At 46.6% G+C, this 13,697-nt stretch overlaps 1 protein-coding gene across 1 annotated transcript in view; it reads right to left on the reverse strand.

The window, feature by feature from the left end:
* The window catches only part of Akap12 (A-kinase anchoring protein 12), an 80,576-nt gene that overhangs the window by 24,499 nt on the left and 42,380 nt on the right, over window positions 1–13,697 (reverse strand). The window contains exon 2 of the mRNA XM_020175996.2: window positions 11,193–11,307. Coding sequence (XP_020031585.1) covers window positions 11,193–11,307 — 115 coding nt within the window. The remainder of the gene's footprint in view (window positions 1–11,192; window positions 11,308–13,697) is intronic.

The raw sequence follows: 13,697 nt of genomic DNA on the forward strand, positions 1-13,697 counted from the left end.
GGTCACAACCATATCTGGCTCTCTTCACTATACTTAAGTCACCTCCAGACTACTTACAACAGGTAACGCAATGCCAGTACCGTGCAACGGTTGTTACACCGTATTGTTTAGGGAATGTGCAAATTCAGTACACACATACCTCCCCTGCCCCAGAATTTGTTTGATCCAAGGTTAGATGATTCTGTGGTTGGTTGACTCCATTATGTGGAACCTGGGGACACGGAGGGCTGAATACACCAAGCAAAGTGTCTAAATGACACAGATTCTGGTGTATTCTCAGATCTCTGCACATATGCTGTGAACACAGACAAACATCAGCTAATTGAATTTTATGGTCGAGAGGAATTGGACATGCTTATGGTTAATTCAATTCTAAATTCCCATATAAATAATCTGAAGAAAGGAGAACTTTAAAAAAGCAAGGAGGGGGGAAAAAAGAAAAGCATTAGGAAATCAATATAAGCCAGGCACAGTGGTGTACACCTGTAATCCCAGCACTCAGGAGGCCAAGGCAGGAGAATTAAAAATTCAGTAATTCCAGGCCAGATAGTGATCCCTGACTCGAGAGAAAGAAAGGAAGGAAGGAAGGAGGTGAGGAAGGAAGGGAGGAAGGAAGGGAGGAAGGGAGGAAGGAAGGGAGGAAGTGAGGGAGGAAGGGAGGGAGGAGGGGAGGAGGAGGGGAAGAGGAAAGAAGGTAGAGAGGAAGGGAAGGAGGGAGGAAGGGAGGAAGGAAGGGAGAAAGGGAAGAGGGGAGGGAGGAAGGGAGGAAGGAGGGAGGAAGGGAGGAGGGAAGGAGGAAGGGAGGGAAGAGGGAAGGAGGTAGAGAGGAAGGGAAGGAGGGAGGGAGGAAGGAGGGAGGAAGGAGGGGACGGAGGGAGGGGAGCACAAGTGAGGACCATTTTAGGAAGTCTAAAATCTGAATGATTCCGAGGGGAATGAAGAAAATCATTTCCCAGAGAAGCAGCACACGGGTTCTGGAACGATCTTGGAATGGACATGGATTCGGTGGACACTCGGCACCCCAGGAGCTCTGAAGCCGGAAGGACTCCACGTGCCACACTTGGGATGAGGGCTCACAGGGCACTGTGATGCATCTGAACACATGAGGGAAACTGACACACAGGGCCAGGGTTCTGACAAGCGTGAGGAAAACTCGGTTCTTCTGTCACGCAGGCATGTGTCAAGGTGCTGGAAACCCGGTACCTTCTGAACCACCAACACTCAAGAAAGATAGCAAGAGTTCACTGGGGTTCCTTATTTTATTTATTTTTTGGTGGGACTGGAGCTTGAACTCAGGGCTTCATGCTTGCAAAGCAGGCACTCTATCACTTGAGCCACACCTCCAGTCCATTTTGCTCTGGTTATTTTAGAGACAGAGTCTCACAAACTATTTGCCTGGGCTGGCCTCAAACCATGATCCTCCAGATCTCAGCCTACAAAGTAGCTAGGATTGCAGGTGTAAGCCTGGCTTCTGGGATCCCTTTTATAAGGCACTAACCCCATTCTCCAGACCTGATCACCTTCCAAATGCTCTACCTCAAATACAACCACGGGGGCTAGGATGGCGACATATGAACTTGGAGGAGGAGAGGGGAAAGCCATTCAGGCCATGACACTGAGTTCATACAGTGAGGCCACAGAGAGTGAGGTTGGGGTGTGCGGGGGAGGGGAAGGGGGGTGTCCTGAAGGAAGCTGAATGGGGACGAACTTGGCTGGAGAGTCTGAATCTTCCATTTCACTTAACAATAGCTTGGAAGGTGGGACTTCTTTTTCCCCTGTAAGGGCATCCGCTCATGATCACAGTGAGGGAGGTACAAAGGGACACAACAGAAATCCATGCCAACATATGGTGACATTTTCTTCACTGTGGCATTGGTTCACTTAGGAACATCCTTGGTCAGAGAAATCCTTTATACAGCCAACCGCAGCCTCCAGTATTGACTAATCACCTTCTCCAGTCAATTCCTGTACATGACACCTGGCTAAAAGCAAACTAAGATAGTCTCGTGCTTTCCAGAGTTCAAGAAATAAACTCTTCTCAAAACCTGGGAACATGGAGAGCGAAATCCAGTGGAACTTGGCACATGTCCCAAGCACATTCCTGCTGGAAATATATGTACACGCTGGCATTTTTCTTTTAATGAGAGACAGCCTATTTTCTCTGGAGGTGTTTTGCAGAGAAAGAAAGATGAAAGGAAGACATGATCGATGTTTTCAAATACTTACAGCGCTGGTGAGTGGAAAGAGGAGGTGCCTGTTCTGTGTGGCTCCAGAAGGCAGCACTGGAACAGGGGCAAGGAGAGGGAGCATGTTTTCTCTCCAGTGGAATAAATGACCACCTTTTAAGGAGAAAACTCCCCAACTCTTCAAGTACATACACAGGAGGGCCTGTGGCCTGGGCAGGGGCCGTCTCAGTCAGCCTCCCAGCTGCCTTCCAGACAGGCTTCCAGGTCTCAACCTTATTTTGTCATCAACAATCATAAGGCAGCGTTACAGGCTCAAGTACACCCCACCAACACTCACGTGGTGAAGTCCTAACGCTCTTACTTCACAATCTGATTGATGTGCAGAGAGGGCTTCTTTGGGGGTCCGGAGTGGTGAATGCAGGGCCTTGCACTTGCTAGGCAGCCTTGTTTCCACTTGAGCCACACGCTTCCAGCCCTTTTTTGTGCTGGTTATTTTCAAGATTAGGTCTTGAGAACTATTTGCCTAGGCTGGCCTTGAACTGTGATCCTCCTGATCTCTGCCTTGTAGGATTACAGGCGTGAGCCACCAGCACCTGGCTTATACATGCACTGCTAACACTGGGGGGTCAAAGGACAAATACTTGATATCCAACCATACTGAAAAAATTCAGAACACAGCATCCAGGATGAGTCACAATTGGCAAGGTAAAAAGTTGAATTTAAACCCAGAGAATAGATCTTCAGAAGTTCTCAAAAGGTCTATTTCTACAATATAGGTAGATGATGGTATAAAATATATCATTACCAGAACCATTTGGAGGTTACTGTGCCAGGGAACACTAGATCTGCTTCACTCTGAATGTGACTCAGTCCTTGAGAAAACACCTACAAGATTTTTCATTTAGCGAATAATGACTGTCCTGTCTGAATGTTTGCATCCCTTCTAAATTCCTGTGTTGGTAGGATTAGAAGTCAGGATCGTGGGGGGTGATGAGGCCCTGAGGCAGAGCCTGTGACTGAGATTAGTGCCTTCATTAAAAAGGCATGGGCTGGTGGAGTGGCACAAGTGATAGAACACCTGTCTAGCAAGCATGAGGCCCTGAGTTCAAACCCCAGCACAGAAAAAAGAAAGAAGGAAGGAAGTTGGGGGGAGGAAGGGAGGGAGAGGCACGGGGTCCCTTGTTAGTATATTTGCACTTCAGCTGTTCAGGACTCATAGATGGCGTCACCCATGAGCAAGCAGGTCCTCACCAACACAGAACCTGCTGGAGCCTTCATCTTGAACCTCCAACTTACAGAACTGTAAGAAATAAATTCCTGTTGTTTGTAAACTACCCAGTGTAAGGTATTTTGTTATAGCAGCCCAAATGAACTAGGACAATGGCTAGAACTTTTCAGTTAACTACTTTGTCACTACTGGGAAGCCATTCATCATGGGCTACCTTAGTCCCTCCAAAGAAAAGGGCTAAATGTTGGTGTGTAACTTGGACAAGTTTACAGGCAGGCTTGCTACTACAGTCCCCAAAGGCCATGTGCTGAAGGTATGTTCCTTCAGGTGGTGTTCCTGGGATGTGTAGTGATCTTTAGGAGGAGAGGCCCAATGGAAGGTCATGGAAGGTCATTAGTCATTGAGGGCAAGCCTTCAGAGGGAACTGTGGGATTCCATCTTCCTTCCAGGAAGAAAACTTCTTGGCCATGAGGTGATCACTTTCATCTGCCACATGTCCCCTGCCACGGCCATCCAGCAGTGCACACCAGAGGCTCAAATCAGTGGGCTGCCTGATCCTGGACTGGAACCTCTACAGCAGTGAGCAAAAATAAACCTTTTCTCTTTATAAATGAGCTACCTCAGGCATTTTGTTACAGAAAACACAAACTCATCTATGCTTGCCTTCAAGGACACTGCTCCAGAGTGTCAACCTCTGTGGGCTGAATACTCAAAACTACTGAAACCCATAGATGGTATCCCTGAAATCAACTGACGGCCAGTGGGGGAACTATGACATTTACTGATATCTTTCACACTGATCCCTCTTCCCCAGTTCTGACCTGCCAGAAACCCAGCGGAACTAACACACACTGGAGAGAAAAATGATACTTTGTGGCAAATGCATCTATACAGTCTTATTCTTTCATACCTAGGTGACTATATTTTGAGATACTCTTGAATACAATTTCCCTTCTTGAACATTTTGTTCAAATACATTAAAACTTGAAGTCTAAAATACAGTAAAAAACTTCAAGTCTAGAAAGTAGTTTTTAAGATCAGATTAACAAGAAAAAACAGAAATATCTTATAGGCCCCAGGTCGCTTTAGTAGCTAATCCACTATGTGGTTTGTTTTTTTTTTTTTAGTGACTATGACCAGCAGTGTTGATGTTAGTCAGAGAATTTCCCAGATGGGCAGAAAAACTACAGATGAAAACTGACCCTCGTGAGATTAAGGGATGTACTCCAATGAAGGTCCTATGGAAATAGTGATTAAGCAGCCTAACCTGTGTTTAGCCCCCTGAAATTAAGTGATTTAGAAGGAGAAGGGAGGACGAACAAAAGTCTTACTCTCCTTCTTCCCCCATGCCCAATCTTTTGTTAAGTTATAAGGAAATCTGGCGCTCCACCATCAGATTCGGGTATAGTTCAGAAGAAAAACACTCTTTCCTCTCAGTACCTGTTGGCTCTTGATTAGTAAAAAAATAAATCTATCTCCTTTAAAGGCAAAGGCAGTAGAATAATTGTAGCACAAATTTGTCAGTGAGATAAGTGACCTCAGAGCACCTGAGCTAGAAATACTACAAAGGACCAAGAGACTGGATCAAAACCAGCCCGCCCGCCCCCCGCAGGCAATCCCTACCTTGGTCCTTTCCCTTGAGTTCAAGGCCTATTCTGTGTGTCCGCTCTAGTTTTCAAAACATACCAAACAGGAAACAGCTTGAGAAAGCATCATGCAATAATACTGTATTTGAAATAACAAAGTGTGTGCTTTGTCCCCTGGGCTCTTGAACTTCACAGCATTACTAAGACTCCTCATGTAATCTCAGGCAGGTCAAGGTCAGATTTCATGTTTCCAGGCAACACCTGGATGCCAACAGTACGCACCTGTGAGGGCCCAGCCTAGCACACTGAAAAGGACCTGGCTTTGTCACTGCCCAATGCAACAAAAGAAAAGGAGCCAGTTAGCTGGGCGTGGTGGCTCACACCTGTAATCCTAGCTACTGAAGAGATGGAGATCAGGAGTATCAGGGTTCAGGTGAATGGAGGGTAGGAGAGGGCATTTGGGAGACCCCCATCTCAACCAATAAAATACTGGGTGTGGTGAAGAATACCTGCTAGCTACTCAGAAAGTGTAAATAGAAGGATTGAGTGTGGTCCAGGCGTAGCTCAAGCGGTAGCTCCACTGTCTAGCAAATACAAGGCCCTGAGTTCAAAGCCTAGTACTAACCAAAAAAAAATTTTTTAAGCTGGACACCGGTGGCTCATGCCTGTAATCCTAGCTACTCAAGAGGCAGAGATCAGGAGGGTTTCAGTTTGAAGCCAGTCTGGGCAAATAGTTCACGAGACCCCCATCTCCAAAAAAGCCAGAGCAAGATGGACTAGAGGTGTGGCTCAAGTGGTGGAGTGCTTGCTTTGCAAACTTGAATCCTTGAGTTCAAACCCCAGTTCCATCAAAAAAAAAAGTATGTGTGTATGTATATGTATATGTGTACATATACGTGTGTGTTTGGTGTGTGTGTGCATGTACACCAAACACATACATATATATATATACATATATACACACACACACATATATATGTAAATATTGTGAACTCTAACCTCACCATCGCCATCTGGTTCAGAGAGAAAGGTGAAAACAGAGGACAATGAGGAGGGTGACAGGTATGTCTCCTGAAAACACGAATGAGATACCAATTATGTCACAAATTGAAGTAGAAAAAGAATCAAACCATAAAAACATTTCTTCTCAGTAAAGAGAGCAGCCTACTGCAGAAAAACAACTCTTTGGGGATCACCTTTAAGCAAGACAGCACAGGGCTCAGAGCGCTCACTACCCAGATAAACGAGGAAGAATTACTTTCAGTTCCAGAATGGATTTGGGGTACAGTAGCGAGGTCCCCAGGGAAGGCTGATTATTTGGCAGTCACCTTTTGCCCTTTGCATATCCCAAAGGCATTGCACTCAGGAACTGGGGGGCTCGAGTTCAATAAAAGCCAACACAGTGACATTCGGCATCATGAGAAAGATGAACTTCTCCATAGTTTTGCAAATTAAATTATTAGGTAACTGAGCAGGGAGCCCTCCAGCGAACCTGGGGGAGGAAGCTTGGTGTGGGAAAGTGTGCACTATAGGAATACACCCTCTGTATAAGACTGCTGCAGTAAGCAGTGGCACAGGGGTCTATGTTTCTTGGGTGTGGCTGGGTGTGCCTCAGGATCGGCAGGTGTGACAGTGAGACTCGGTGTGCAGCCCTCTGCATTCTCCGATGAGGGCTACAAAGCCCAGCTCCTCTGCTCTAAGTGGCCCATACCTGCAAAGAGTGACAAACGCCGGGCACAGAGTCCCCAATGGCAGCTGCCCCCTGCATGCTCAGGCATGCAAGTAGCATGATGCACATATGAACAGACTTTATTCCAATCAAGGGTAGGAGCACCACTGCTCGTCTGCTCACATGGACAACGAACGTGACCCAAGGGATGCAGAATAGTTTCCAACGATTTTATAGTCTGGTCTGCACAAAGACAAGTCTCAAGAAGAAAACAGAGGAAGCAAGCTAGGAATGTAGCTCAGAGGCAGGGCACCGGCCTAGCATGCATGAGGTCCTGGGTTTGATTCCCAGCACCACAAAAACAAACAAAAAGCAGAAATAACTGCTTTGTAAATGATACATTCAAACATAGTTAGACCTGATACGGCCACTTGATTGCTTATATGTGACAATGAGCTCTGTAGGCACTTGGTTCAGCAAACAAATTGTGTTGCTAAAAGAAATAAGGACTGCAGGACTGGCGCAAATGGCAGAGTACCGGACTAGCAAGTGCTGAAGCCCTGAGTTCAAACTCCAATACAAGAAAGGAAAGAAAGAAGTCTTGTTGTTTGTTTGTTTTTGTGGTACTGGGGTTTGAACTCAGGGCCTACACCTTGAGTCACTCCACTAGCCCACTAGTCTCACAAACTATCTGCCTGGGCTGGCTTCGAACCATGATCTTCCTGATCTCTGCCTGCTGAATAGCTAGGATTGCAAGCATGAGCCACTGGCAACGAACAGATGTTAAGTTTTTTGATTGAGTAAGATTCACTTTTCTTGTGTTTGGGGGAAAAAAAATCCGTATCAGGTATGAATAAGAGAGAAAGCCAGACTGCATTTTGATATAGATTATGCATGTATGTGCTTGACTGTTTGTTTGTTTATTTACTTATTTATGCTAGACTTTGCTGTAGCTTATTTTTCAGTTAGGACCTTGCACTTTTGCCCAGGCTGGCCTCAAACTATGATTCTCCCATCTCCGCCTCCACAGTAGTTGAGATTATAGGCATGTATCACCACACCCAGCTCAATACACACAGTTTTGATAAATTGATAAATCACCTAAGAGAGTGCAGGTGAAAGGGACTGAATCTCTAAGGCTAAAGGAATTTTTCTGGGATTGTTTTTTGTCATTGTAAATAAAGGTCATGCCTGATTATGTGCTCTTAAAAATAGTCCCCAAAATTTTCAACCTCCTTCCCAATCTGCAGGCACCTGACCCTAGTTTCCCATTTAGAACAATTTTCCACAGTTCCCTCTCTCTGTCATTTAAAGAAGTTTACGAGGAAACAGAATTCCATTTTACTTCTGAACTACTGGTCTTTCTGGTTTCAGAGAAGGCAAGCAAGTGTAGGAGGAAAAACCATTTCCACTTACTGTTTAAATCTCATCTGCCACCTTTTGGGGGTGAGTGGGGGTGCTGAGGGTCGAACCCAGGGCCTCGAGCAAGTGGCTCTGCCACTAGGACCACTGAGCCCCAGCCCACCAGTATTGTCTGCTACTTTGAGGTCAACGCCCCAGCAGGACCCCCTGTAGTGGGTCTTGCTGATTGAATGTCTGATGCCACTGCTGTCCAAACCTCCCAGGGACCAAGGCGGTCAGGATTGTTCTTGTTCAAGTGGACAGTGTAGAAGCCAAATCCTACAATGAGGTGTTCACATAGCAAACTATGATTTTATTTACACGACGGGGGGGGGGGGCGGGGGGAGAGGGGGGAGAGGGTTAGAGGACACTGGCCTAAACACTGACATCAAAAAAAAGTATGAAAAAATGCTGTTTAACAGTTGAGCATGAAGATTTGTCATATCTACATGCCAGACAAAAGGGAGAAAGAAAAACAAACAAAAAACCAAACATAGGAATGGCAACAGGGAAGTCACATTCTACACTTGGCCTCTCAGCCCCAGGCCACTTGGGGGACCAGCTAGCCCTTCCTAGAAGACCAGGCCTTTCAGGATCTGATGAAGGACAAGATCTATTAATTACCAAGCTTCCTGTGAGTAGCATTTGGTATTTACTCAGATCCCCTAGGCCATGCCTGGTCAGGAGCTCAGAGACAATGGAATAAGTCACAGGAGGGACAGAGGCTTTCTGTGAAAGTCAGTGTTGACCCATGCACTAGAGGAAGGTGCCAGCAAACCTCCAGGAAGTCTGTCCCAGACCGAAAGGACCTCCGCGCTCTCTGGGAGTATGTGGCACACGTATCAGCCCTAAGCCTTCACCCACCCGCCCTACACATGAGCTGAGCCAGAAGAGGACTGCTGACCCCAGGCCCCCTGGGTGACACTGTCCAGGGGTCCTTTGGAACTACCCTCTGTTCCAGCAACCCCTGAGCCAGCCTTGCCCTATCTGGGCTTTCACTCTACAGCCTTCAGGAAAAACTGCTGGATCATCCTGTTCCTACAGCCAGCTCCCCATGCCCTGCACAGGGACAACTCAACTTTGGGAATCTGCTGATCTGGGCTTGAGTTAGGCACGACACCTCAGTGTAGTTGCAACTATTAAAAATGAAAATGCACAAGCCGGGTGCCGTGGCTCATGCCTGTAATCCCAACTACTCAGGAGGGAAAGATCAGGAGGATCGTGGTTCAACGCCAGCCCAGGGAAAAAACACAAAAAACAGGGCTGGTGGAGTGGCTGAAGTGGTAGAGCACCTGCCCAGTAAACACTAAGATCTGAGTTCAAACCCCAGTGCCAAAGAAAAAAAACAAAAGAAAAGAAAATGCACAAAATACACAATTCTGGGCCCCATGCTAAGAGTGCACGGAGGCTGGAGTGTCGCTCTGCGGTACAGCACTTGCCTGGTGCGTGGAGGCCTTGGGTTCAATCCCCAGCACCGTGTGGGGTAGGAATTGGTGCTTATGAGCTTTTGGCTGTTCCTGTCATTTCTGCTGGCATCTCTTGTCCTCACTTTTTTTTTTCAGAGCCAGGATTAAACCCAGGGCCTTCCATGAACCACTAAGCTACAGCCAAGCCCAGCCCCGTCTTGACACATCTAAGTCGTTAAACCTGAACTCTGCGTGGCGCTCATCTCTTGCAAACTTGGTTAGGCAATCCCCAAGTGGCCTCTTAGCCTTACTTAACCTCTGCCACCTGCAGTGTCCCTGCTGGGAAGGCCTGGGACCCATCTATGACTTGACCGTAGTCAACGTGGCTGCTGCTTGATTTAAACCAAAAGTGAGCACAAAGAGGCAAGCCTGGGGCTCGGGTGGGATTCTGAGTTGGGTCCATTCCAATTATTTGGGTGGATGTGATTTAAATCACACGAGGTCAGGCAAATGCTCTGCCTCGAGACTGTGTCTATTTCTAACTTGCTGCAGTGCCTGTGGTGCTACATAAAGATGCGTCTTCCCATGTCCAGCGTGGGGACATGGGATGGAATGGCTTCTACCTGTGCCAAGAGTCCCATCCGACGGGGACTTTCCTCTCACTGGTCTCTCTTACTCTCATTACACATAAGAACCAACTTACTGCATGCTAAGTCATCATTTTATCTATCTTCAATGGTGAAGAATAAAAAGAAGGTACTTCTTCAAAAATGGAGCTTTCACTTTTCACAGAATCAAGGTCTAGGTGCTTGAGTCTGGCCCCGAGGTGTGGTTCTTCACTCCATGAGCTAAAAATCAAATGAGCAACACTGTGACAAAAGACGCTCTGGTCGGGTGCCAGTGGTTCACGCCTGTAATCCTAGCTACTCAGGAGGCAGAGATCAGAAGGATCAGGGTTTGAAGCCAGACCTAGGCAAATAGTTGGCGAGACTCTATCTCGAAAACCCCATCACAAAAACGGGTTGGGGGAGTGGCTTGAGCGGTAGAGCACCTGCCTAGCAAGTGTGAGGCCCTGAGTTCAAATCCCAGTGCCACCAAAAAAAAAAGAAAACAACACTCTGTCCAAAAACCATCCCCAGGACCTCTAGATTCAAAAGCTGTAAGACATGTAACACATCATAGTTTAGGCAAAGAGACACTGTGCGCCATGCAACGTACCTACCAGGAAAACCTGTGAGTTTGGTAGGTTTCTCTCTAGAGTGACCGAGTCTGGATTGTTACTTCCATTTCTGTTTGGGGCATGCTGGGGACTGAACCCAGGGCCTCACACACACTACCATTGAACTACACCTCCAGCCACACTCTGCTAAAGCAACCCTGACTTCAGGATTTGCAACAAGAATTCAGTCAACACCAGACAAGTTATTTGGACAAAGCAACGATAATTTTAAAAACAGCAAGTTCTAGGTAAAAATGTCTACAAAAGAGGAAACATAACGTCAAGACCTAAGTATAGGGTTATGAAAATGGCCTGCTAAATGCTTCCTTCTGAAACCAACTGATTGTTTTTTTTGCTGACATCACCCACCACCAGCCAGTATGACAGTGTATTTTCTGCTGAAAATATGTGAGAACAGAGTTCTCCACAGTTCACTGAAAGTGCTGTCTGCCCTTCAGCCCCCGGTGTCCTGCCCCAATCCTGGAAGGACCGCTTACCATCTGTGACAGTGACTTCTTCCTCCTGGCCTGTTGGGGCTCCTTCCTGAGAGCTGAGATCTCCTTGCTCAGATAAACCATTGGCGGTGGATAGCTGGCCATTCTTCTGAAGGAGCTGTGGGAAAGACAAAGCCATGTAAACTTAGCCTCAGTCCTGTGTCCAAGTTAGGAGCAACACATCAACTTCCAGAACACGAACTATCCAAAGAAATGGAGATTCCATGACAATGAATATTTACCTGAAAATTCACCTGAAAGACCCATCTACCTTACAAAAGGTCCTAGCTGCAATCATCAAGCAGACTGAGCAGTGTATCTGGGTGAGTGTGAGTTCATCCATTCTTTCACTCATTCACCTGAGTGAATGCCACACAGTCCGTTCCAGGCCTTTTTCATTTATTGTTAAATGGGTAAGTCACGTGTGGACCTGCCACTCTGACTTTCATACTAGGGAAGCCAGATTTTTTGTTTTTCTTTTTTCTTGCAGTGCTGGATGTTGAACTCAGGGCCTCACACATCATAGGCAAGAGCTCTATCACTGAGCTGTATCCCAAGCCCTAAAAATATCTTCTACTTTAAAATAAAGTCTCCTTCTGATTAGATATAATTAGCATAATTAGCTGGGATATATAAATGACAGAATGACCTTCTCAGGTTAGGACGTTTAAACAAATGGTCACTAAATTGCAAGTTCACAAACTGTCAGGAGAAAGAGGTATACAAAGATCAAGTGACCCAAGGACCCCCCAGAGGCTTGGGGTGGATGTCAGGGCTTCTCTGAGGAAGTGTGGGCAAAGCCGAGACCTAACTTCTCCAGGCAAGGCTGTGGGATAAAAGGGAAAAGAGAATTTGAGGAAAGGAGGAGTTAGAAGGCTTTGTGTCGGGGCGGGGGGGTGAAAGCCAAAGTGTCTGGAGCCCAGGGAGCACAGAAGAGAGATGTCACCTAAGCATTTGAGTGACTCTTCTTTTTCCTTAAAAATGCTGCTAGCAGCTGGGCGCCGGTGGCTCATGCCTGTAATCCTCACTACTCAAGAGGCAGAGATAAGGAGAATCATGGTTTGAGGCCATCTGGGACAAATGGTTTGAGAGAACCTATCTTGAAAAACAACCATCACAAAACAGGGCTTTCTCATATAGGAGAACGCTTGCCTAGCAAGCATGACATCCTGAATTCAAACTCCAAGTGCCGTGCCAAAACAAAACAAAAGAAATTTATAGCCAGGCACTGGTGGAACATTCCTGTAATCCTAGCTACTTGAGAGGTTGAGATCAGGAGGATTGCAGTCTGAGACCAGCCTGGGCAAAAAGTTCATGAGATTCCTATCTCCAAATAACCAGAGCAAAATGCACTAATGGTGTGGCTCAAGTGGTAGAGCCCCTACCTTGCAATCATGAGGTCCTGAGTTAGTTCAAACCTCAGTCCCACATCCAGAAAAAAAAAGTTGCTAAATGGCCACTTACAATACCCTCTCCTGTGGCCTGTGCAATCAATTGATGCTAACAGCTGCAAAACATAGTAGGTCTGCAGGCATAATCTGTCATTTTTAATCCAGAACACAGAGGTTAAGAGTTCTAAGTCAAATAAGAATAACACAATAATACCACCGGGCGTGGTAGTTCACATCTGTAATCTCAGCTATCAGGGAGGTGGAGATTGGGAGGATCATGATCTGAGGTCAGCCTGGGCAAAAACTTGAGGCCCTACCTAAAAAATAACTAAAGCAGAAGAGCCCAGGGTAGAGCACCTGCTTAGAAAGGTTTCAATAATGCTTTGTAGGTTGTACACACTTCTCATTTGTCTTCAAACCAGTGTAGACCGGTGCCATGACTTCCATTTTACAGAAGACACAGGAACACAAAGCAACTACCATAGGGCAACTCTGTCACCAACCTGAGGCCAGTTCTTACCAACTACCTCCAGGGTTTTCCCATCACGCCACAAATTGTTTACAACCCCACATCGTTCTCTCTGCTTCCTGGTGGCCATAAGGCAAGCAGTTTTCCCTGCCACGCCCTTCTGCCATCATGATTCTGCCTTGCCAAGGTGCTGAAGCAATGGAGACAGCTGACCATGGCCTGAAACTGTAAGGCCACCTGATGGCATCTGACCAATGACTTGTACTCAGAAGTGTCAGACTTTCGGAAAGGCCAGACTTGTCCTGCCTGGAAGGTGAACATGACTGGAGTTTGTGTGGCCATCCTGAGCCATGGGGGGACTATGTGCTGAGAAGGATGGGGCCATGAGATACTGACAGGCTTGGCCACAACTGTCCCGGACTGCCAGCCAATGGGGGAGAATAATGGACACTTTGCTATGCATGAAAAATTCCATGTAAAGACAGGTACCACATTTTAGAGGAAATGCTACTATACCTCAATGATAAAATGACTGACCGACCATTCTACTGTCCCAGACCTGGGAGGGGAGGAAGGAAGGAAGGAGGGAGGAAGAGAGGGAGGGAGGAAGGAAGGAAGGAAGAAGGGAGGAAGGGAGGGAGGGAGGGA

Source organism: Castor canadensis, chromosome 1 (assembly GCF_047511655.1).
Source record: "Castor canadensis chromosome 1, mCasCan1.hap1v2, whole genome shotgun sequence".
NCBI lineage: Eukaryota > Metazoa > Chordata > Mammalia > Rodentia > Castoridae > Castor > Castor canadensis.